Genomic DNA, 24,465 nt, shown 5'->3' on the forward strand with positions numbered 1-24,465 from the left:
TACTCCTTCCACACATTTATGACACTGAGAGTCAAATCTAGAGGTCAAGTATATATTGTGTCAGAGGAGTAGGAATAGTTAAAATTCAGAATCTCCAGTTGCTAAGGAGCTTAGAGTCATGTTTAAAAAAAAAGAATGAATAGAGAAAATAGACAAGAAAATAAGACATTCTATCATCTGGTGGCAAGTACTCTAGGAATGATCAGAAAGGAGGATCATTATGGGGCTGGACTAGTTGGAGCAGGCTCTGCTTACTGAGTCAGGCTTATTTGGGCTCTGAAGGTAGGACAGGTTGAATTTGACAAGATGAGCGGCATGTCCCCAGTGTCATGTTCAAAAAGTTGTGACCTGCTGTAATTTCCTTCAGTGTGGATGAGTAGGATGTCATTACCACTTAGTGATGATTGTATATGCTGGGGATGCAGATGAGGGTTTGAGCACCACATGTGTAGCAAGAATCTCTTCAACCTTCGGTTGAATAAATTTTATCTCCTTAAATGGACTGAGCTTGAGTGGCCTGGAATACAGTAGTTAAGAATGTGGACTGTAGAATTATAGTAATTCTGTTCAAATTCCAGTTCTCCAGTTTCTGACTGTGAACTCTTGGACACATTTTTAACTTGCCTAAGCCTTTTATTATTAGCTGTAAAATAGGAATTACGGGAGTAAATGAGAGAAGGCTTATTGTAAAGGATTTTGTGCATTTAAGATTTGAAAGAAAACCATCTTAATGAAAATAACCTAGTGTTGGCATGTGAATTGACAGCTCAATGGAATAAAATATAAAGTTTAGGATAGGCCCAAAGCGTGTAGGTGTTTGGTATATTATGATGATGCAGAAAATCAGTGAAGGTAAAGATGGTTTATTCAACAAATGCTGCCAAAAAATAGAATAGGATCTTTTCTACATACCTTACAGTCAAATAAAATTCTAGGTAAACTAAACGATTTGTGTATAGAAGTAAGAATGTATAGTTACTTAGAAAAAATAGGGGGACATTTTAAAATAATTTAAGAGTGCAAAGGCTTAACTATTCCCAGGAACTCTAAAAAACTGAAAAATTTGATTAAATGAAAGTTAAAAAAAATTACATGACTAAAGTTCTCACTATATGGATACTCAAAAGATTTACCACAAAATGGCAGAAAAATACCTGCTACCCATAACATAAAGGTTACATTTTCTTTTTTTTTTTTAGGTAAATAATTTATTTTTTATTGGAGGCAAATTATTTTACAATATTATATTGGTTGGTTTTGCCATACATTGATATGAATTTGCCCCGGTTTACATAAGTTCCCCCTCCTGAACCCCCCTCCCACCTCCCTCCTCCCTTTATCCTCCCTTTCTTTTCTTTTTTTTTCATCACAAAGAAAAGACTATGTAGTTTATTTTATTTTATGCATTGGTCATTCCCATAAAATGCTTGACTCTCATTATAAAATCCTGTTAAAAACAAAACAGTACAAAAAAGTTGTTGGAGTTTAACTAAAGCATTAGAATTGATAAGCATATAGCTGATTAACTTCTCACTTCATTGTACAGCAGAAACTAACACACTATTGTAAAGCCATTATGTTTCAATAAAAAATACAATAAAATAAGGAGAAAAAAAAGATTTTGAGGCCTTGTGTAGGCAAAGAACAAAAGATGTGGCCCTCTTTCACCTATACTTACAAAACACTTGCTTTTTTAAAAAAACAATTTTATTGAAAGATAATTGCTTTACAGAATTTTGCTGTTTTCTGTCAAGCATGAATCAGCCATTCAGTTCAGTTCAGTTCAGTTCAGTCGCTCAGTCGTGTCCGACTCTCCGCGACCCCATGAATCACAGCACGCCAGGCCTCCCTGGCCATAGGTATACATATATCCCCTCCCTTTTGAACCTCCCTCCCATCTTCCTCCCCATCCCACCTCTCTAGGTTGATACAGAGCCCCTGTTTGACTTTCCTGCACCATATAGCAAATCTCCATTAACTATCTATTTTACATATGGTAATGAAAGACGAGAGTGAAAAGGTTGGCTTGAAGCTCAACATTCAGAAAACAAAGAGCATGGCATCTGGTCCCATCACTTCATGGGAAATAGATGGAAAAACAGTGGAAACAGTGTCAGACTTTATTTTTGTGGGCTCCAAAATCACTGCAGATGCTGATTGCAGCCATGAAATTAAAAGACGCTTACTCCTTGGAAGGAAAGTTATGACCAACCTTGATAGTATATTAAAAAGCAGAGACATTACTTTGCCAACCAAGGTCCGTCTAGTCAAGGCTATGGTTTTCCCCGTGGTCATGTATGGATGTGAGAGTTGGACTGTGAAGAAAGCTGATTGCCGAAGAATTGATGCATCTGAACTGTGGTGCTGGAGAAGACTCTTGAGAGTCCCTTGGACTGCAAGGAGATCCAACCAGTCCATTCTAAAGGAGATCAATCCTGGATGTTCATTGGAGGGACTGATGCTAAAGCTGAAACTGCAATACTTTGGCCACCTCATGTGGCGAGTTGACTCACTGGAAAAGACTCTGATGCTGGGAAAGGTTGGGGGCGGGAGGAGAAGGGGACGACAGAGAATGAGATGGCTGGATGGCATCACTGACTCGATGGACATGAGTTTGAGTGAACTCCGGGAGTTGGTGATGGACAGGGAGGCCTGGCGTGCTGTGATTCATGGGGTCGCGGAGAGTCGGACACGACTGAGTGACTGAACTGAACTGAATGTGAGTTTCCATGTTACTCTTTCCATGCATCGCACCCTCTCCTTCCCTCTCCCTGTGTCCATAAATCTGTTCTCTATGTCTGTTTCTCCATTGCTGCCCTGTAAATAAATTCTTCAGAACCATTTTTCTAGATTCTGTATGTGCATTAGAATATGATATTTATCTTTCTCTTTCTGACTCACTTCACTGTGTATAATAGGTTTTAGGTTCATCCACCTCATCAGAACTGACTCAAATGCGTATGTCTGAGTAATAAGGAAATGGTAACCCACTCCAGTATTCTTGCCTGGAAAATCCCATGGACGGAGAAGCCTGGTAGGCTACAGTCCACGGCTACAGTCCACGGGGTCGCAAAGAGTCGGACACGACTGAGCGACGGAACGAACGAATATTCCATTGTGTATATGTACTACAACTTCTTTATCCATTCATCTGTTCATGGGCATCTGGGTTGCTTCCATGTTCTAGCTATTGTAAATAGTGCTGCAATGAACAATGGGATACATGTGTCTTTTTCCTCCTCAGGGTAAATGCCTAGGAGTGGAATTGCTGGATTATATGGTGGTTTTATTCCTAGTTTTTTAAGGAACCTCCATACTGTCTTCTATAGTGGCTGTATCAATTTACATTCCCACCAACAGTGCAAGAGCCTTCCCCTTTCTCCACACCCTCTCCGACATTTATTGTCTGTAGACTTTTTGATGATGGCCATTCTAGCTGGTGAAAAGTATAAGATATTGATGAAAGAAATAAAGACGACATAAACAGATGGAGAGATATTCCATGTTCCTGGGTAGGAAGAAGCAATATTGTGAAAATGACTATAATACCAAATGTGACCTACAGATTCAGTGTGATCCCTATCAAATTACCAATGGCATTTTTCACCGAACTAGAACAAAAAATTTCACAATTCATATGGAAACACAAAAGACCCTGAATAGCCAAAGCTATTGAGAAAGAAGAATGGAGCTGGAGGAATCAACCTTCCTGACTTCATATTATACTACAAAGCTACAGTCATCAAGACAGTATGGTGCTGGCACAAAAACAGAAATATAGACCAACAGAACCAGATAGAAAGCCCAGAAATAAATCCATGCACCTATGGGTACCTTATTTTTGACAAAGGAGGCAAGAATATACAATGGGGCAAAGACAGCCTCTTCAGTACACGGTGCTGGAAAGACTGGACAGCTACATGTAAAAGAACGAAATTAGAACACCTTCTAACACTATACACAAAGATAAAGTCAAAATGGATTAAGACCTAAATGTAAGACCAGAAGCTATAAAACTCATAGAGGAAAACAGAACACTCGATGACATAAATGAAAGCAAAATCCTCTATGACCCACCTCCTAGAGTAACGGAAATAAAGACAAAAGAAAGTGGGACCTGATTAAACTTAAAAGCTTTTGCACAGCAAAGGAAACTATAAGCAGGTGAAAGACAGCCCTCAGAGTGGGAGAAAATAATAGCAAATGAAACAACTGGCAAAGGATTAATTTCCAAAACATACAGGCAGCCCATACAACTCAATACCAGGAAAACAACCCAATCAAAAAGTGGAAAAAGACCTAAACAGACATTTCTCCAAAGGAAACATGCAGATGGCTAACAAACACACAAAAAGATTCTCAACATCACTCATTATTCAGTTCAGTTCAGTCGCTCATTCGTGACCGACTCTTTGCGACCCCATGAATCACAGCACGCCAGGCCTCCCTGTCCATCACCAACTCCTGGAGTTCACTTAAACTCATGTCCATCGAGTCGGTGATGCCATCGAGCCATCTCATTCTCTGTCGTCCCCTTCTCCTCCCGCCCCCAATTCTTCCTAGCATCAGAGTCTTTTCCAGTGAGACAACTCGTCGCATGAGGTGGCCAAAGTATTGCAGTTTCAGCTTTAGCATCAGTCCTTCCAATGAACACCCAGGATCGATCTCCTTCAGAATGGACTGGGTGGATCTCCTTGCAGTCCAAGGGACTCTCAAGAGTCTTCTCCAACACCACAGTTCAAAAGCATCAATTCTTCGGCGATCAGCTTTCTTCACAGTCCAACTCTTCACATCCATACATGACCATTGGAAAAACCATAGCTTTGACTAGACGGACCTTGGTTGGCAAAGTAACGTCTCTGCTTTTTAATATACTATCTAGGTTGGTCATAACTTTCCTTCCAAGGAGTAAGCATCTTTTAATTTCATGGCTGCAATCAGCATCCGCAGTGATTTTGGAGCCCCCAAAAATAAAGTCTGACACTGTTTCCACTGTTTTTCCATCTATTTCCCATGAAGTGATGGGACCAGATGCCATGATCTTTGTTTTCTGAATGTTGAGCTTCAAGCCAACCTTTTCACTCTCCTCTTTCACTTTCATCAAGAGGCTTTTTAGTTCCTCTTCACTTTTTGCCATAAGGGTAGTGTCATCTGCATATCTGAGGTTATTGATATCACTCATTATTAGAGAAATGCAAATCAAAACTACAATTTTGATTAATTGTAAATTTCTTACTAAATTTTACTAAATTTACTAGTAGTTTTACTAAAATCACTAAATTTTCTTAATTGTTAAGGAATGTCAACAAATCAAGGAAAACAACCTGTTGGAACAATGGGCAGAGGACTTGAACAGAGTTTTGAAACTTTTAATCCTATGAAGAAATGCCTAATCTTATACTAAGAGAAATGCAAATTGAAACTATAATGGAAAACCTTCAACACTGATTAGCAAAGGTTAGAAAGTGTAATGTATTGATGCTGTATTGGCAGGGGCGTAGGGAAATGGGTTGTCTGCTACACTGCTGGAGAGTAGCATGATGCAGCCTCTGTCAAGGGCTCTTTGGCAAAATCACTCAATATAATAAACACACACCCTTAACCTAGCAATGCCATCTTTGGTATTTATCTAAGATAAATACGATATCCTCAGACTCACATTGAACGATTTAGTCATCATTCATCACAGTGATGTCTGTAACAGCAAAAACTGGCAAAATCCTCTATATCAGTTAGAAACTTTATGTAAATTATGGCACATTCATAGAAGGATGCTACTTTGAAAGAGATTGAAATTTTCATATACTGGTTTGAAAGTATCTCTAAGGCTTGTTGTTCAAGTGAAAAAGATAAAGTGTGGAATAGTGTATGTTTTGCTTCCATTTGCCTTAGAGAAATGGATGTATTTGTTTTTTTAACCAAGTACATTTTCTTTGGAAGAATATACAGAATACTAACATGAGTGCTTGCTTCTAGAGAGAACTAGGTGGCTGAAAGGAAGGAAGAGTTTTGACTACCATGTGCATCTTTTGATTGTTGTATGTGTACATACCCATCTATTAATAAAATTAAATATTACATCAGTGACCTGTACTTTGCTGTGGTGTCAGCTGAGTATCCTCTTGGAGTGAGCTCCAGTTCACATGTCCTGAGCTTTAATTTGAGGATTAAGGGAAGAGTCAATTAAATATTGGAACTTTGGCTTAAAAATTTTCAAAGGATACTGTTAAGTGGGCGGTTCTACTTTATTCCTTCAAATTATTGTGGTGGTTCATGCCAGCATCACAATTAGCTGATGCTATTGAGTAGGGTTGTCATAATTTGTCTGGGGCTCTCTGAAGTGCTGGTTAAAATCCTCTCCAGCCTCACTCACTTTGGGCAGAAGAGAAGAGTCATTGACACCCTCTTCCTTTCCAGGTCTGGCTTTTCCACCAAAAGCCCGAGTCTCTCAATCCTCTGGTGAAATATCTGAGTGCCACCACTGGTTTTGGAAGCAATTATGTGACGTCCCAAAAGGTGACTCTCTGCTTTGTTTCATTGAAGATATTGATGTTGGGCTGTCTCTGGGTTCCCAACCACCCTGCCGGCTGCCCAGCTTCTCCTCTGTGGGTCTCCCCTCTCTGCCATCACATTGGCCTATTTTCATTTCTTTCTGCTCTCTCCTGCCTTTCAGCTTGGCACATGTTTTCTCCACCTCAACTGCTTTTACCTGTCTTTTTTCTGATTACTACCATTTATTCTTAAGATCTCAGCTTTTATATGACCTTTTACATCGAGTCAGGTGTTTCCATGCTAGATTTTTTTGACCTCCTTTGCCAGTTTTGGGTAGAACTCATACAGCAGTGGGCTCCTTGCTCCAAGGATAAGCTCTGTGAAGAGGGGGATTACACCCAGTTTCCTTGCAAGTTACCTTGCACATGGCACATGCTCAAGAAATGTGACACAAGTTGAATGAAATATAAAGCATCTTACTGAGTGAAGTTAGCGTCCCTTTGTGTTCCACTTATGACAGTTATTAGCTTTAATAGTTTGGTATTTGAAGAGGCAGGGGACAGAGTTTGGAAAAATGGATGCTGTGTTTTATAGACTCTGTGTTATCTAAAATGAAATTAAACATAGTTACATAGTAGAAAATGAAAAAAATCATTTTGACCCCATAAGGATTAATTTTGTTATATTTTTTTCATGAGTAAGGTTTATTTCAGCCTCCCATTTTTCACTGCCTAGCTTATTGTTCTTGCCTGGAGAATCCCAGGGAAGGGGGAGCCTGGTGGGCTTCCATCTATGGGGTCACACAGAGTCGGACACGACTGAAGTGACTTAGCAGCAGCAGCAGCTTATTGTGAGGAGGCAATGGCATAAAATAAAATTCAGTTCAGTTCAGTCACTCAGTCGTGTCCGACTCTTTGTAACTCCATGGACTGCAGTACGCCAGGCTTCCCTGTCCATCACCAATTTCCAGAGCTTACTCAAACTCATGTCCATTGAGTCAGTGATGATATCCAACCATCTCATCCTCTGTCGTTCCCTTTTCCTCCTGCCTTCAATCATTCCCAGCATCAGGATCTTCTCAGATGAGTCAGTTTTTCACATCAGGTGGTCAAAGTATTGGAGTTTCAGCTTTAGCATCAGTCTTTCCAATGAATATTCAGCACTGATTTCCTTTAGGATGGATGGTTTGATCTCCTTGCAGTCCAAGGGACTCTCAAGAGTCTTCTCAAGTACCACAGTTCAAAGACATCAGTTCTTTGGCGCTCAGCTTTCTTTATAGTCCAACTCTCACAATACATGACTATTGGAAAAACCAAAGCTTTGACTAGACAGACCTTTGTTGGCAAAGTAATGTCTCTGCTTTTTAATATGCTAAGTTGGTCATAATTTTCCTTCAAAGGAGCAAGCGTCTTTTAATTTCATGGCTGCAATCACCATCTGCAGTGATTTTGGAACCCAAGAAAATAAAGTCTGTCACCGTTTCCATTGTTTGCCCATCTATTTGCCATGAAGCGATGGGACCAGATGCCATGATCTAATTTTCTCAATGTTGAGTTTTAAGCCAACTTTTTCATTCTCCTCTTTCACTTTCATCAAGAGGCTTTTTAGTTCTTCTTCACTTTCTGCCATAAGGGTTGGTGTTATCTGCATATCTGAGGTTACTGATATTTCTCCCGGCAATTTTTTATTCCAGTTTGTGCTTCATCCAGCCCAGCATTTCTCATGATGTACTCTGCATATAAGTTGAATAAGCATGGTGACAATATATAGCCTTGACATACTCTTTTTCCTATTTGGAACCAATCTGTTATTACATGTCTGGTTTCAACTGTTGCTTCTTGACCTGCATACAGATTTCTCAGGAGGCAGGTTAGGTGGTCTGGTATTTCCATCTCTTTAAGAATTTGCCATAGTTTGTTGTGATCCACACAGTCAAAGGCTTTGGCATAGTCAATCAAGCAGTAGTAGATGTTTTTCTGGAACTCTCTTTTTTGATGAACCAGTGGATGTTGGCAATTTGATCTCTGGCTCCTCTGGCTTTTCTAAAACCAGCTTGAACATCTGGAAGTTGACGTTTCACACACTGTTGAAGCCTGGCTTGGAGAATTTTGAGCATTACTCTGATAGCGTGTGAGATGAGTGCAATTGAGCATTCTTTGACATTGCCTTTCTTAGGGATTAGAATGAAAACTGACCTTCCCAGTCCTGTGGTCACTGTTGAGTTTTCCAAATTTGTTGGAAAATTAGATTGAAGCAAATAAGTTAGCTAATACAGAGTCATAATTGACAGTGACCTTGTCTATATGCCATTAGCTTGAGGTTTAAAGGGAACCATGCTCTCTACTTTCCATAGTACGTGTTTACTGAAAATGAACCTAAGGATCTCCAGTGTTTTCCAAACTATATTCTATAAGATACTAGTTGCTTAAGAAGATTTGCAAAAAGCAATTTGTCATCCAATTAAGTCTGAGAAATGCTTTATATTATATTCCACCGCTTTCAGAGACCCACACAATGCACATTATGCCAGCAAAGGCTTTGAGAAGTTGATACAGTTAGGAAATATGCCTGACATGTTTCATCATGCTGTTTCTAAGTTGTCTTTGACTGTATGATGTTTTCTTTTCCTTTTAAAGTTTAAGAATGGATAACAACGTCCCAAGAAATACTTTGGGAACTCTGTGCCATGTGCTAAGTTACTTCAGTCATGTCCAACTCTTTGAGACCCCGTGGACTGTAGCCTACCAGGCCTCTCTATCTATGGGATTCTCCAGGCAGGCATACTGGAGTGGGTTGCCATTTCCTTCTCCAGGGGATCTTCCTCAGGGATTGAACCAGCATCTCTTGCGTCTTCTGCATTGGCAGACGTGTTCTTTACCACTAGCACCACCTGGGAAGCCACCTTGGGAACTCTATTGTAAACTAATAAGCTTACTTTTCAGTTGAGTTCAGTTCAGTCGCTCAGTCGTGTCCGACTCTTTGCGACCCCATGAATCACAGCACGCCAGGCCTCCCTGTCCATCACCAACTCCTGGAGTTCACTCAAACTCATGTCCATCGAGTCGGTGATACCATCCAGCCATTGGTCCTCAGAATTTGTTTGAACTTACATCTATTGATCTCAAATGAATGGCTGATTTACCAAGGGGATAAAATGTTTAATTCCGTAAACCAGAGGACTCTATTAGCATTTCTTGGAAATGCATTGCAGAATGTTTTTAACCTTCGATTAATTTTGGGAAGTCAGCTTTCTGCTGTTTAAAGATTGGGTTGAATTAAAGAGAGCTGTAATTCCTCTTCCAGTTACAACATGAAAAAAATGCTAACATGATTGAATGTAAATGTTTTTCCAAAATGTTTTAAAGTTTTTTAAAAAAAATTGTAGCCTTTTAGCTTTCCTAAGAACAAAGGTCCGTCTAGTCAAGGCAATGGTTTTTCCCGTGGTCATGTATGGATGTGAGAGTTGGACTGTGAAGAAGGCTGATAGCTGAAGAATCGATGCTTTTGAACTGTGGTGTTGGAGAAGACTCTTGAGAGTCCCTTATACTGCAAGGAGATCCAACCAGTCCATTCTAGAGGAGATCAATCCTGGATGTTCATTGGAGGGACTGATGCTAAAGCTGAAGCTGCAATACTTTGGCCACCTCATGCGACGAGTTGACTCACTGGAAAAGACTCTGATGCTGGGAAAGGTTGGGGGCGGGAGGAGAAGGGGACGACAGAGAATGAGATGGCTGGATGGCATCACCGACTCTGTGGACATGAGTTTGAGTGTACTCTGGGAGTTGGTGATGGACAGGGAGGCCTGGCGTGCTGTGATTCATGGGGTCGCGGAGAGTTGGACACGACTGAGCGACTGAACTGAACTGAACTGAACTGAACTCCCTGCGTGGCTGGAAGTTTGCTTTACATACAATGTATCAGTTAAAATTAATTTTCTACATAAAACAGAAGAATGTAAAGTGGATAAAACAAGATAAAAGCTAAGATTTCTTGCACGTAAAGCAGTTTGGAGAGTGACAGCTTTGGGCTGGCCTGGCAGCTTTGCAAATTGTCAGGTATCCAGGTTCCCTCTGCCATGCCTGAGGTATGGCCCTCATCCTATGGTTCAGGAGAGTAGTGTGAAGAAGGGAGAAAGAAAGGGTTGCCCCATTACCTTTAAAGAGAGTCCTGGGAAGTACCACACACTTCCACTTATATCTCGTTGGCCAGAATTTAGTCCATGGCACCATTTGCTTCAGTGAAGGCTGGAGACTTAGTCTTTCATCTGCAGGGCAGTGAGTTCAGCTGAGATCAGAGCTCTTTTACTAAAGAAGTTACTTACTAGGAGGTAAGTATCAGTTGTAATAATAAAAAAAAAAAAGATTCCTAACATCCCCACATGGCTTCCACTGCAGTTTCCCACTGGGCCTTTTTTGGATTCTCTTACCTGTTATTTAAATGGATTCTTTTAATTAAAATACCGTTTATTTTTCCTTTCTAGTCATGCCTATCTTGCTTCTTTTCCAGATGGACCTAGATGAAGACACTGCTGAAAAATTTTACCAAAAGTTACTGAAACTTGAAAAGCAGATTAGGGTCACCATTCAAAAAACCAATAACCAGAACTGAAAATGATGCTCTCTGAAACATATTGTGCCTTTTGTGGATTCTGGAGTGCGTGGGTTTCTCCTGAGTTGGACCATGTGCATTTGTGGTAAAAAGTGATTTCTGATGGTCTCTTCATTGCAGAATCACCTCTATGATTATGTTTGTGTGTGCGTGTGAGAAAAGAATATCTGATATTTTATCAGTCTTTAAGAATGATGTCACATTAAAGTCGTGCTGCTGCTGCTAAGTCACATCAGTCGTGTCCGACTCTGTGCGACCCCGTAGATGGCAGCCCACCAGGCTCCCCCGTCCCTGGGATTCTCCAGGCAAGAACACTGGAGTGGGTTGCCATTTCCTTCTCCAATAAAGTCGTGCTAGAGTCACCCAACTGAGTATCTGTTTGTTCTGCTAACAAGAGCACAAGCTCTACTTCATGGGATGAGGTGTTGACTTGAATAATTATGACACAGATACATGCTGATTCTCCTCTTCACCTGCCCCAGGAGGAGGAAGTACTACTCATTCTCTGAGTAGCAATCTCAGCCTTGTTCTTCACAAGTAGTTTTCCTAGGTTTTGTACCTTTTTTCTTCCTCCACATGCCACATTTAAAAATCCTAATGCAGATGCCCATCATAGGAACAAAAGTATATGTATTTGGGCCACTTGAATTATTTTCTCTTTATTTTAAAAGTATCTTTTATTGATATTGAGATAGTCCGTGTTAATAGTGGGCCTGACCTTCACCACAGTTTATAAATTTATTACTGACCAACTTGTTTTCACGACATATTTTAGTGGATGTAATCCTGCACCAAAGATGATATACTCAAATTGTTTCTATGAATTTACTCAGATTTTTCAATTGAATAATTACTGGTGGAATGTCTCTTAGTATTAGTAGTGGTCGAAAGTGGTTAGGACTGGTTTGCATGATGTCAAGACAAAATGCTTAGGTGTTTCAACCAACATCTGGAATATTAGAGTAATATTTTAAATGAGTTAATATGAAAAATTACATGTAAATATAATGTCTATATGTTTTACAGTGTGGAATTTTGGTTATTCTTTCTCTGTTTGTTGCTAAAGATACTTTTAATAACTTTAAACATATATGAAAATGAGAGCCGACCACTCTCCATTCTCTTTGAAAAAGGAGGGTGAAGTTAGAGAGCGGAAAGCACAGAGCTGGTTTTCACTCTTCTGTTTGCTCACTGTTGATTGGGAAGAAGTACTTTATTGTGGATCTCAAGCTTTTTGTCTGTGAAGTGGAATAATTATCTTTCTGCCATCTCTGTTCATGGATATGAAGTGAGGATTCACTGCAGTAACAGTGTGAGTGAATAAAGAGCATTTTTTGAGAGCGATGACTGCACAGTATTTATTAGAGATTCATAAGCCAGGGTGTCATGGTTGAAATATTACTGTATGAAGCACTGAGTGACCACATGCCATCTGACTGAGAAAAACTCTCTGGAGTTTTTTTTTAATTAAAGTATAGTTGATTTACAGTGTTTCCAGGCGTACAGCAAAGTGATTCAGTTATATTCAGTTTTTCAGATTCTTTTCCACTATAGATAGTTACAAGTTACTGAATATAGTTCCCTGTACTATATAGTAGATTCTTGTTTTATTTGTTGTTTGTATCTGTTTATTTGTAGTGTATCTGTCACTCTCAAGCTACTAATTTAAATCTCCCTCCCCTACTATCCCCTTACTTAACCATAAGTGTGTTTTCTGTGAATTTATTTATATGTTTTAAGTAAGTTCATTGTATCATATTTTTAGATTACACATATAAGTGATATCATGTGATATTTGTCTTTCTCTTTGATTTATTTCACTCATGACAATCTCTAGGTCCATCCACATTACTGCAAAATGGCATTATTTCATTCTTTTTAATGGCTGAGTCGTAGTCAGCTGAGCTCAGTAGTAGCTGAGCATTTTTATATACCACATCTTTATCCATTCATCTGTCAGGGGACATTTGGGTGGCTTTGATGTCTTGGCTAATGGTGCTGCTGTGAACATAGGGGTGCGTGTATCTTTTCCACTTAGTTTTCATCCTCCAGATGTATGCCTAGGAGTGGTATTGCTGGTGTTGTGTTTAGTCTCTCAGTCATGTCCAGCTCTTTGCAACCCTGTGGACAGGACACACCACCTCCTCTGTGGGATTTTTCAGATGAGAATATTGGAGTGGGTTGCCATATCCTCCTCCAGGGGATCTTTCCAACCCAGGAATCAAACCATGTCTCCTGTGTCTCCTGCATTGCAGGTGGATTCTTTACCCACTGAGTTATCAGGGAAACCTCGGATTGCTGGACCATATGGTAACTATTTTTAGTTTTTTAAGTAACCTGCATGCTCTTCTCCACAGTGGCTGTACCAGTTTACATTCCCACTAATAGCATAGGAGGATTCCATTTTTTCTACACCCTCTCCAGCATTTACTATTTGTAGAATTTTTGAAGATGGCCACTTTGACCACTGTGAGGTGATACTTCATTGTAGCTTTGATTTGCATTGCTTATTGGAAGGACTGATGCTAAAGCTGAAACTGCAATACTTTGGCCACCTCATGCGACGAGTTGACTCACTGGAAAAGACTCTGATGCTGGGAGGGATTGGGGGCGGGAGGAGAAGGGGACGACAGAGAATGAGATGGCTGAATGGCATCAGTGACTCTGTGGACATGAGTTTGAGTGAACTTTGGGAGTTGGTGATGGACAGGGAGGCCTGGCGTGCTGTGATTCATGGGGTCGTGGAGAGTCGGACATGACTGAGCGACTCAGCTGAACTGAACTGAATAAGTAGCCATGTTGAGTTTTTTTTCATATGCATTTTGGCCATCAATATTGTCTTCTTTGGAGAAATGCCTATTTGGGTTTTCTGTCCAGTTTTTGATTGGGGTGTTTGATTTTAATATTGTACTGTATGATCTATTTGTATATATTGGAAATTAACCCTTTGTCAATCACAATTTTAAAATATTTTCTATTCTATAGGTTGGTTGATGGTTTCCTTTGCTTTTAAGCTTTTAAGTTTAATTAGGCCCAATTTGTTTATTTTTGCATTGATTTATTTCCTTTACTTTAGGGCTTCCCTGATGACTCAGATGGTAAAGAAACTGTCTACAGTATGCAGGAGACCTGGGTTCAATCCCTGGGTCAGGAAGATTCCCTGGAGTATTAAATGGCTTCCACTCCAGTACTCTGGGCTGGAGAATTCCATGAACTTAAGAGCCTGGTGGACTACAGTCAAAAGTGACAGTGAAAGTGAAATTCACTCAGTCATGTCTGACTCTTTGAGACCCCACGGACATGAATTCTCCAAGCCAGAATACTGGAGTGGGTAGCCTTTCCCTTCTCCAGGGGATCCTCCCAACCCAGGGATCGAACCCAGGTCTCCCCCATTGCAGGTGGATTCTTTACCAGCTGAACCACAACAGTCAGTGGGGTCTCAAAGAGTTACTAAAACTTTCAGGAGAGGGATCCAAAAAAAATATTGCTGTGTTCTGCCTATGTTTTCCTCTGGGAGTTTTATAGTATCCAGTCTTACATTTAGGTCTTTAATCCATTTTGAGGTTTTTTTTTTTTTTTGTATAGGGCATTATAATTTCATTATTTTACATATAGCTGTCCAGGTTTTACAACAATAGTTATTGAAGAAACTGTCTTTTCTCCATTATATAGTCTATCCTCCTTTGTCATAGATTAATTGACCATAAGCGTATGGGTTTCTTTCTGGGCTTTCTATCCTCTTCCTTGAGCTATATGTCTGCTTTTGTGCCAATAACATACTGTTTTGATGACTGTAGGTTTGAAGTTTAGTTTGAGGTCAGGAAACATGATTTATCCAGCTCTGCTCTTCTTTCTTAATATTGTTTTGGCTATTCAGGCCTTTAGTGTTTCCACACAAATTAATTTTTTTTTTCTTTTTTGTTCTGTGAAAACACCATTGGTAATTTGATGGGTGTTGCGTTGAATCTGTAGATTGCCTTGGGAGGTATGGTCATTTTAACAATATTGATTCCTCAATCCAAGAACATGGTATATCTTTCCATCTCTCTCAATTTCTTTCATAAGCATCTTAGAGTTTTTGAATTACAGGTTTTTTGCCCCTTGGGGTAGGATTATTCCCAGGCATTTTATTCTTTTGATACAATGGCAAATGGGATTTTTTTCCTTAATTACTGTTTCTCATAGTTCATTGGTAGTGTATAGCAATACAACAGATTTCTGTGTACTAGCTTTGTATTCTGCAACTTTACCATTGTTTGTATTGAGTTCTAGTAGTTTTCTCGCAGCATCTTTAGGATTTTCTATGTGTGGTATCATGTTATTGGCAAACAGTTTTACTTCTTCCTTTGGAATTTGGATTCGTTTTGTTTCTTTTCTTTGATTCCTGTGGCTAATACTTCCAAAACTGTTTTGAATAAAAGTGGTGAGAGTTGGCATCCTTGTCTTATTCCTGATTTTAGAGGGAGTGCATTCACTTTTGAACATTAGATGGCCGTGGATTTGTTGTATATGGGCTTTACTGTGTTGAAGTGTGTTCCCTGTATGCTCACTTCCTGGAGATTTCTTATTCAAAGTGGATGTTTCATTTTGTCAAAAACTTTATACGTCCATTGAGATTATATGGTTTTTATTCAGTTTATTAATATGGCATATCATATTAATTATTTTGATTGTCTTACAGATATTGAAAACTCCTTGCATCCCTGGGATAAATCCCAGTTGAGTGTGGTATATGATCCTTTCATGTGTTGTTGAATTCAGTTTGTTTGTATTTTGTTTAGGATTTTTAACATTTCTGTTCTTCAGTGATACTGGTCTGTGATTTTCTGTTTTGTGTATTTTTATCTGGTGTTGTCATCAGGGTGATGGTGGCCTCATAGAATGAGTTTGGAAGTGTTTCCCTGAAATTTTATGGAATAATTTCATAGGTACAGGAGCTAAACTCTTCTCTAAATGACTGGAAGAATTCACTTCTGAAGCTGTCTGGTCCTAGGCTTTTGTTTGTTGGGAGTTTAATTACTGATTCAGTTTCATTACTGGTAGTTCATTTCTTCATATTTTCTGTTTCTTCCTGGTTGAGTCTTGGGAGAATACACCTTTTGAAGAATCTGTCCATTTCTTATAGGTTGTACATTTATTGGCATATAGTTGCTTGTAGTAATCTCTTATGGCCATTTGTATTCTGTGTTGTTGGTTGTAATGTCTCCTTTTTCATTTCCAGTTTTATTGATTTGGGCCTTCTCTCTTGATGACTCTGGATAACAGTTTACAGTTTTACTTTTTCAAAGAATCAGCTTTTAGCTTCACTCCTCATTACTATTGCTATTTAGTCTCTATTATATATATTTCCACTCTGATCTTTAATTTCTTTCCTTCTACTTACTTTGGGTTTTACTTATTCTTTCTCTGGTTGCTTTAGGTGTAAGATTAGGTTGTTTGAGATTTTTTTATTTCCCGAGGCAAGCTTTTATCTCTATAAACTTCCTCCTAAAACATCTTTTGCTGCATGTCATAGGTTTTGGGTTGTACTGTTTTCATTTATCTCTTAAGTATTTTTGATTTCCTGTTTGATTTCTTCAGTGACCTATTGGTTGGTTGGTTCAGTTCAGTTCAGTAGCTCAGTCATGTCCCACTCTTTGCGATCCCATGGATCACATCACACCAGGCCTCCCTATCCATCACCAACTCCCGGAGTTCACTCAAATCATGTCCATCGAGTCGGTGATGCCATCCAGCCATCTCATTCTCTGTCGTCCCCTTCTCCTCCCGCCCCCATTCCTTCCCAGCATCACAATCTTTTCCAGTGAGTCAACTCGTCGCATGAGGTGGCCAAAGTATTGCAGTTTCAGCTTTAGCATCAGTCCTTCCAATGAACACCCAGGATTGATCTCCTTTAGAATGGACTGGTTGGATCTCCTTGCAGTCCAAGGGACTCTCAAGAGTCTTCTCCAGCACCACACTTCAAAAGCATCAGTTCTTCGGCGATCAGCTTTCTTCACAGTCCAACTCTCACATCCATACATGACCACTGGAAAAACCATAGCCTTGACTAGACGGACCTTGGTTGGCAAAGTAATGTCTCTGCTTTTAAATATGCTATCTAGGTTGGTCATAACTTTCCTTCCAAGGAGTAAGCGTCTTTTAATTAATGGCTGCAATCAGCATCTGCAGTGATTTTGGAGCCCCAAAAAATAAAGTCTGACACTGTTTCCACTGTTTCCCCATCTATTTGCCATGAAGTGATGGAACCAAATGCCATGATCTTCGTTTTCTGAATGTTGAGCTTCAAGCCAAACTTTTCACTGTCCTCTTTCACTTTCATCAAGAGGCTTTTTAGTTCCTCTTCACTTTCTGCCATAAGGGTGGTGTCATCTGCATATCTGAGGTTATTGATATTTCTCCCAGCAATCTTGATTCCAGCTTGTGCTTCCTCCAGTCCAGCATTCCTCATGATGTACTCTGCATATAAGTTAAATAAGCAGGGTGACAAGATACAACCTTGACATACTCCTTTTCCTATTTGGAACCATTCTGTTGTTCCATGTCCAGTTCTAAATGTTGCTTCTTGACCTGCATACAGGTTTCTCAAGAGGCAGGCAGGTCAGGTGGTCTGGTATTCCCATCTCTTTCAGAATTCTCCACAGTTTATTGTGATCCACACAGTCAAAGGCTTTGGCATAGTCAATGAAGCAGAAATGTTTTTCTGGAACTCTCTTGCTTTTTCCATTATCCAGAGGATGTTGGCAATTTGATCTCTGGTTCCTCTGCCTTTTCGAAAACCTGCTTGAACATCTGGAAGTTCACGGTTCACATATTGCTGAAGCCTGGCTTGGAGAATTTTGAGCATGACTTTACTAGCGTGTGAGATGAGTGCAATTGTGCGGTAGTTTGAGCATTCTTTGGCATTGCCTTTCTTTGGGTTTGGAATGAAGACTGACCTTTTCCAGTCCTGTGGCCACTGCTGAGTTTTCCAAATTTGCTGGCATATTGAGTGCAGCACATTCACAGCATCATCTTTCAGGATTTGAAAGAGCTCAACTGGAATTCCATCACCTCTACTAGCTTTGTTCGTAGTAATGCTTTCTAAGGCCCACTTGACTTCACATTCCAAGATGTCTGGCTCTAGGTGAGTGATCACGCCATCGTGATTATCTTGGTCGTGAAGATTTTTTTGTACTGTTCTGTGTATTCTTGCCACCTCTTCTTAATATCTTCTGCTTCTGTTAGGTCCATACCATTTCTGTCCTTTATCAAGCCCATCTTTGCATGAAATGTTCCCTTGGTATCTCTAATTTTCTTGAAGAGATCTTTTGTTTTTCCTATTCTGTTGTTTTCCTCTATTTCTTTGCATTGATCACTGAGGAAGGCTTTCTTATGTCTCCTTGCTATTCTTTGGAACTCTGCATTCAGATGCTTATATCTTTTCCTTTTCTCCTTTGCTTTTCACTTCTCTCCTTTTCACAGCTATTTGTAAGGCCTCCTCAGACAGCCATTTTGCTTTTTTGCATTTCTTTTCCATGGGGATGGTCTTGGTCCCTGTCTCCTGTACAATGTCACGAACCTCCGTCCAGAGTTCATCAGGCACTCTATCAGATCTAGTCCCTTAAATCTATTTCTCACTTCCACTGTATAATCATAAGGGATTTGATTTAAGTCATATCTGAATGGTCTAATGGTTTTCCCTACTCTCTTCAATATAAGTCTGAATTTGGCAATAAGGAGTTCATGATCTGAGCCACAGTCAGCTCCTGGTCTTGTTTTTGCTAACTGTATAGAGCTTCTCCATCTTTGGCTGCAAAGAATATAATCAGTCTGATTTCAGTGTTTATCATCTGGTGATGTCCATGTGTAGAGTCTTCTCTTGTGTTATTGGAAGAGGGTGTGTGTTATAACCAGTGTGTTCTCTTGTCAGAACTCTATTAGCCTTTGCCCTGCTTCATCCCGTGCTCCAAGGCCAAATTTGCCTGTTACTCCAGGTGTTTCTTGACTTCCTACTTTTGCATTCCAGTCCCCTATAATGAAAAGGACATCTTTTTGGGGTATTAGTTCTAAAAGGTCTTGTAGGTCTTCATAGAACCATTCAACTTCGGCTTCTTCAGTGTTACTTGTTGGGGCACGGGCTTGGTTTACTGTAATATTGAATGGTTTGGCTTGGAAATGAACAGAAATCATTCTGTCGTTATTGAGATTGCATCCAAGTACTGCATTTCGGTCTCTGTTGACCATGATGGCTACTCCATTTCTTCTAAGGGATTCCTGCCCACAGTGTAGATATAATGGTCATCTGAGTTAAATTCACCCATTCCAGTCCATTTTAGTTCACTGATTCCTAGAATGTCTATGTTCACTCTTGCCATCTCCTGTTTGACCACTTCCAATTTGCCCTGATTCATGAACCCAACATTCCAGGTTCCTATGCAATATTGCTCTTTACAGTATCAGACCTTGCTTCTATCACCAGTCACATCCACAACTGGGTATTGGTTTTGCTTTGGCTCCATCCCTTCATTCTTTCTGGAATTATTTCTCCACTGATCTCCAGCAGCATACTGGGCACCTACCGACCTGGAGAATTCCTCATTCAGTATCCTATCATTTTGCCTTTTGATACTGTTCATGGGGTTCTCAAGGCAAGTATACTGAAGTGGTTTGCCGTTCCCTTCTCCAGCGGACCACATTCTGTCAGACCTCTCCACCATGACCCGCCCGTATTGGGTGGCCCCATATGGCATGGCTTAGTTTCATTGAGTTAGACAGGGCTGTGGTCCATGTGATCAGATTGACTAGTTTCCTGTGATTATGATTTCAGTGTGTCTGTCCTCTGATGCCCCCTCGCAATACCTACCGTCTTATTTGGGTTTCTCTTACCTTGGGCATGGGATATCTCTTCAGAGCTGCTCCAGCAAAGCACAGCCGCTGCACCTTACCTTGGACAAGGGGTATCTCCTCAAGGCTGCCCCTCCTGACCTTGAACGTGGAGTAGCTCCTCTCGGCCCTTCTGCACCCGCAGAGCCACCGCCTCTTGAACGTGGGGCATCTCCTCTTGGTTGCCGCCCCTGACCTCAGGCGTGGGGTAGCTCTTATCAGCCACGCTTCTGCACGTGTTCGGTTGTGCCGGAGCTGGTGTCTCACGTCTGCTCCACCCACCGCCCCTGACCTCGTGCTTGGGGTAGCTCTTCTCGGCCACGCTTCTGCGCGTGGTCCTTTGTGCGGAGCTAGTGTCCTGCGTCTGCGACGCCGGAGCTGGCGTCTCGCGTTTTGTTGGTTGGTAACACGGAGAATGAGATGGCTGGATGGCATCACCGACTCTGTGGACATGAGTTTGAGTGAACTCTGGGAGTTGGTGATGGACAGGGAGGCCTGGCGTGCTGTGATTCATGGGGTCGCGGAGAGTCGGACACGACTGAGCGACTGAACTGAACTGAACTGAGCACGTTGTTAAGCCACCACGTGCTTTGGGTTTTTTTGTAGTTTGTTTGTTTTTCCCACTTTTTGTTCATTTCTAGCGTCATAATGTTGTGGTTGGAAAAGATGCTTGATATTTCAATTGTTTTAAAATTTACCAAGGGTTGCTTTGTGGCCTAGCATGTGATCTATGCTGGAGAATGTGCCATGTGCACTTGAAAAGAATGTGTATTCTGCTGCTTTCTGTTGGAATGCTCTATAAGTATCAATTAAGTTCTGTCGCCTAATGTATCAATTAAGGCCTATATTTCTTTACTGATTTTCTGTCTGGATGGTCTGTATGTTGATACAAGTGACATGTTAAAGGCCCCTATTTTTTCTTACTGTCAGTTTCTCTTTTCATATCTGTTAATATTTGCCTTATATATTAAGGTGCATTACCACTGAACAGAAAAAGAATGAAAAGAAATGAGAACAGTTTAAGAGACTTCTGGAACAACATCAAGTGTATTAATATTCACATTAGAGAGTCCTAGAAGGACCTATATATAAATACATGTAAATATATATATATAAAGAAACCTATATGTAAATATATATATATATATTTACAGAATTTGCCTGTAATGTGGGAGACCTAGGTTCTATCCCTGGGTTGGGAAGATCCCCTGGAGAAGGGAAAGGCTACCCACTCCAGTATTATGGCCTGGAGAATTCCATGGACTGTATAGTCCATGGGGTTGCAAAGAGTCGGACACACTGAGCCATTTTCATTTTCTTATGTGAGGGAGTGTGTGTGTGTGTATGGTGCATATATATTTATAATTGTTACGTGTTCTTGGACTGATCCCTTGATGATTATGTAATGTCCAGCTATGTCTCTTACAACAATCTTCATGTTAAAATCGATCTTGTCTGGTATGATGTACTACAGCTTTCCTTTGATTTCCATTCGCATGGAATATCTTTTCGCATCCTGTCACTTTGAGTCTGTATGTATCTCTAGATTTGAAGTGAGCCTCTTGTAGGCAGCATATCTACAGATCTTGGTTTTGTTTACATTCAGCCAGTTTGTGTCTTTTTGGTTGGAACATTTAGTCTATTTACATTTAAGGTGATTATCAATATAAATGTTCTTGTTTCCATTTTGTTCATTGGTTTGGGTTTGTTTTTGTAGATCTTTTTTCCTCTTGTGTTTGTATTATGTTTAGATTCCTTTTTTAATTTGTACATATATTATAGATTTTAGGTTTATAGTTAGGAGGTTTTTAGTTAGCAGTCTCTCTCTATATGATCGTTTAAGTTGCTGATATGTTAATTTCAAAGGCATTTTAAATACCTTGCATTCATGCTCTCCTTCCCTCATGATTACTGTTTTTGATATATATTTTACACCTGATTTTTGCTGTGGACTCTTTAGTCTTTAGACAGCCTGTCTCCTAATGGGTAGAACTGTGTCCCTGCTCATTTAGTTCTTTTGTCTGAGGTGTCCCAGCACTGGAACCTACAGGCTGTTGGATGGGGGCCATATCTTGGCATTAATGGTCCAAGATGCCAGGATTGTTAATGTGGCCGCACGGTCCTCAGTATGGCTTTCATCAGTGTCTTTTCCTAGGGTGAACTGCAGCTGCTCCCTGCCTCACCAGAACTCTCCATGACCAGCAGGCAGGTCTGGCCCAGGCTCCTATTAAGTTACTGCTTTTGTCCTAGGCCCTAGCGTGCACTGGATTTTGTGTGTGCCCTCTAAAAGTGATGTGTGTATTTCCCCCAGTCCTATGGGGCTTCTGCAGTTAAACCCTGGTGGCCTACAAAGCCAAATGCTCTGGGAGCTCATCTCCCAGCCTGGGCTGGGGAGCCTGACATGGGTCTCAGGACTCTTACTCCTGTGGGAGAACTGCTGCAATGTAATCCTCCAACTTGTGGGTCATCCACCCAGGTGTTACATGTGATTTCAATATGTTGTAAATCCACCTCTCCCACCTCTCTCACTGTGATTCCCTCTCCGTGTCTTTAGTTGAGAAGACCTTTTCTGGCAGGCCCTGTCTTTCTCGTTGGTGGCTGTTCTGCTGATAGGTGTAATTCTGGTGTGCTCGTGAGAGGAGGTGAGCTCAGGGCCTTTCTATTGTGCCATCTTGGCCATTTTTCCCACTCTGTTTTCTGAATTGTTGAGTCATCACATTGGAGCAACATCAGGCTAAGTGGGAGGGTTTGGAGGGAGGAGCATGGTCTCTGGGACTGGGCAGACACTGAGTCAAATTCATGACTTTGGGCAAGTTGCTTCAATTTATACCTCAATTTAATTTTAAGAAATATTGATGCTTACCTTGCAGAATTGTGAGATTATATCCTAATATATGTGTGCACACATCATAATGTATGTGCTGTCAATGTAACCTATTATTTAATTCTGTTCCACACTAAGTACCCAAAAGGAGATTTTAAACATGAACTAAATTCTGATTTCAAGTCATTTATGATATGTTAGTAGGTTAGTTCTACATATTTTGAGTCATTTCATCCTAAAATGGAAAACAAATCATAGTCCCTTTAGACATTAACTATCTGATGTACTTACTACATTTTTAAAGGTAATGTTACTATACAGAAATAAAATATATAATTTCCATAGCAACAGAGGTATAAAGAAAAAAGAATACCCAAGCCATCCAAAAATATAATAAATTAGAAAGGGGAACAAGCTGATTATGGTAGTAAGAAAAAACAGATGAGTGAAAATCTCCAAATTAGTTTTAATATATTTTCAAATGCTCTCAAAAATCTAAAGAGGGAACTATCATATGATGCAGGATTTCTGTTCCTGAGTAAATATCTAAAAAACAAACCCATGACACTAATTCAAAAAGATACATTCATCCCTAAAGTTCATAGCTGCATTATTTAAAGTTGCCAAAATACTGAAGTAATCTGTGTCCATCAGTAGATGAATGGATGAAGATGTGGTTATATATACAATGGAATACTGTTGTCTTCAAAAAATGAAATTTTGTCTTTGTAACAACATGGATGGACTCTGAGGGTATTCTGCTAAGTCATAAAGACAAATACTGTAAGATATCAGTATTATGTGGACTCAAAATGAATAGTGACTATAGTGAAAGAGGCTCACAGATACAGAGAACAGGCTGGTGGTTACCCAGGAGGAGAAACAAGGGGTCAGGGCAGGGTAGGGTCGGGGGATTAAGAGATTCAATTTCAGTCAATTCAGTTCAGTTCAGTCGCTCAGTCATGTCCGACTCTCCGCGACCCCATGAATCACAGCACGCCAGGCCTCCCTGTCCATCACCAACTCCCGGAGTTCACTCAGACTCATGTCCATCGAGTCGGTGATGCCATCCAGCCATCTCATTCTCTGTTGTCCCTGTCTCCTCCTACCCCCAATCGCTCCCAGCATCAGAATCTTTTCCAGTGAGTCAACTCGTCGCATGAGGTGGCCAAAGTATTGCAGTTTCAGCTTTAGCATCAGTCCTTCCAATGAACACCCAGGATTGATCTCCTTTAGAATGGACTGGTTGGATCTCCTTGCAGTCCAAGGGACTCTCAAGAGTCTTCTCCAGCACCACACTTCAAAAGCATCAGTTCTTCGGCGATCAGCTTTCTTCACAGTCCAACTCTCACATCCATACATGACCACAGGAAAAACCATAACCTTGACTAGACGGACTTTGGTTGGCAAAGTAATGTCTCTGCTTTTTAATATACTATCTAGGTTGGTCATAACTTTCCTTCCAAGGAGTAAGTGTCTTTTAATTTCATGGCTGCAGTCAGCATCTGCAGTGATTTTGGAGCCCCAAAAAATAAAGTCTGACACTGTCTCCACTGTTTTTCCATCTATTTCCCATGAAGTGATTCAATTTACTATGTGTAAAATAAGGTACAAGGCAATATCACAATATTTAATAATAGCTATAAATGAAATATAACCTCTAAAGGTTATGA

At 40.3% G+C, this 24,465-nt stretch overlaps 1 protein-coding gene across 2 annotated transcripts in view; it reads left to right on the forward strand.

The window, feature by feature from the left end:
* Positions 1-11,333, forward strand: part of HSD17B7 (hydroxysteroid 17-beta dehydrogenase 7) — a 29,516-nt gene extending 18,183 nt beyond the window's left edge. Inside the window, exons 8-9 of one of the 2 annotated variants that reach the window (XM_055402715.2) lie at positions 6,418-6,516; positions 11,002-11,333. In XM_055402715.2, the coding sequence (XP_055258690.1) occupies positions 6,418-6,516; positions 11,002-11,103 (201 nt within the window). In that variant the 3' untranslated portion in view covers positions 11,104-11,333. The remainder of the gene's footprint in view (positions 1-6,417; positions 6,517-11,001) is intronic. The other variant, XM_055402713.2, reaches the window with a different exon arrangement.
* Positions 11,334-24,465: the final 13,132 nt, after the last annotated feature.

The sequence above is a fragment of the Moschus berezovskii genome, chromosome 4 (assembly GCF_049115385.1).
Source record: "Moschus berezovskii isolate FMDL1 chromosome 4, NW_MosBer_1.0, whole genome shotgun sequence".
Classification (NCBI taxonomy): Eukaryota; Metazoa; Chordata; class Mammalia; order Artiodactyla; family Moschidae; genus Moschus; species Moschus berezovskii.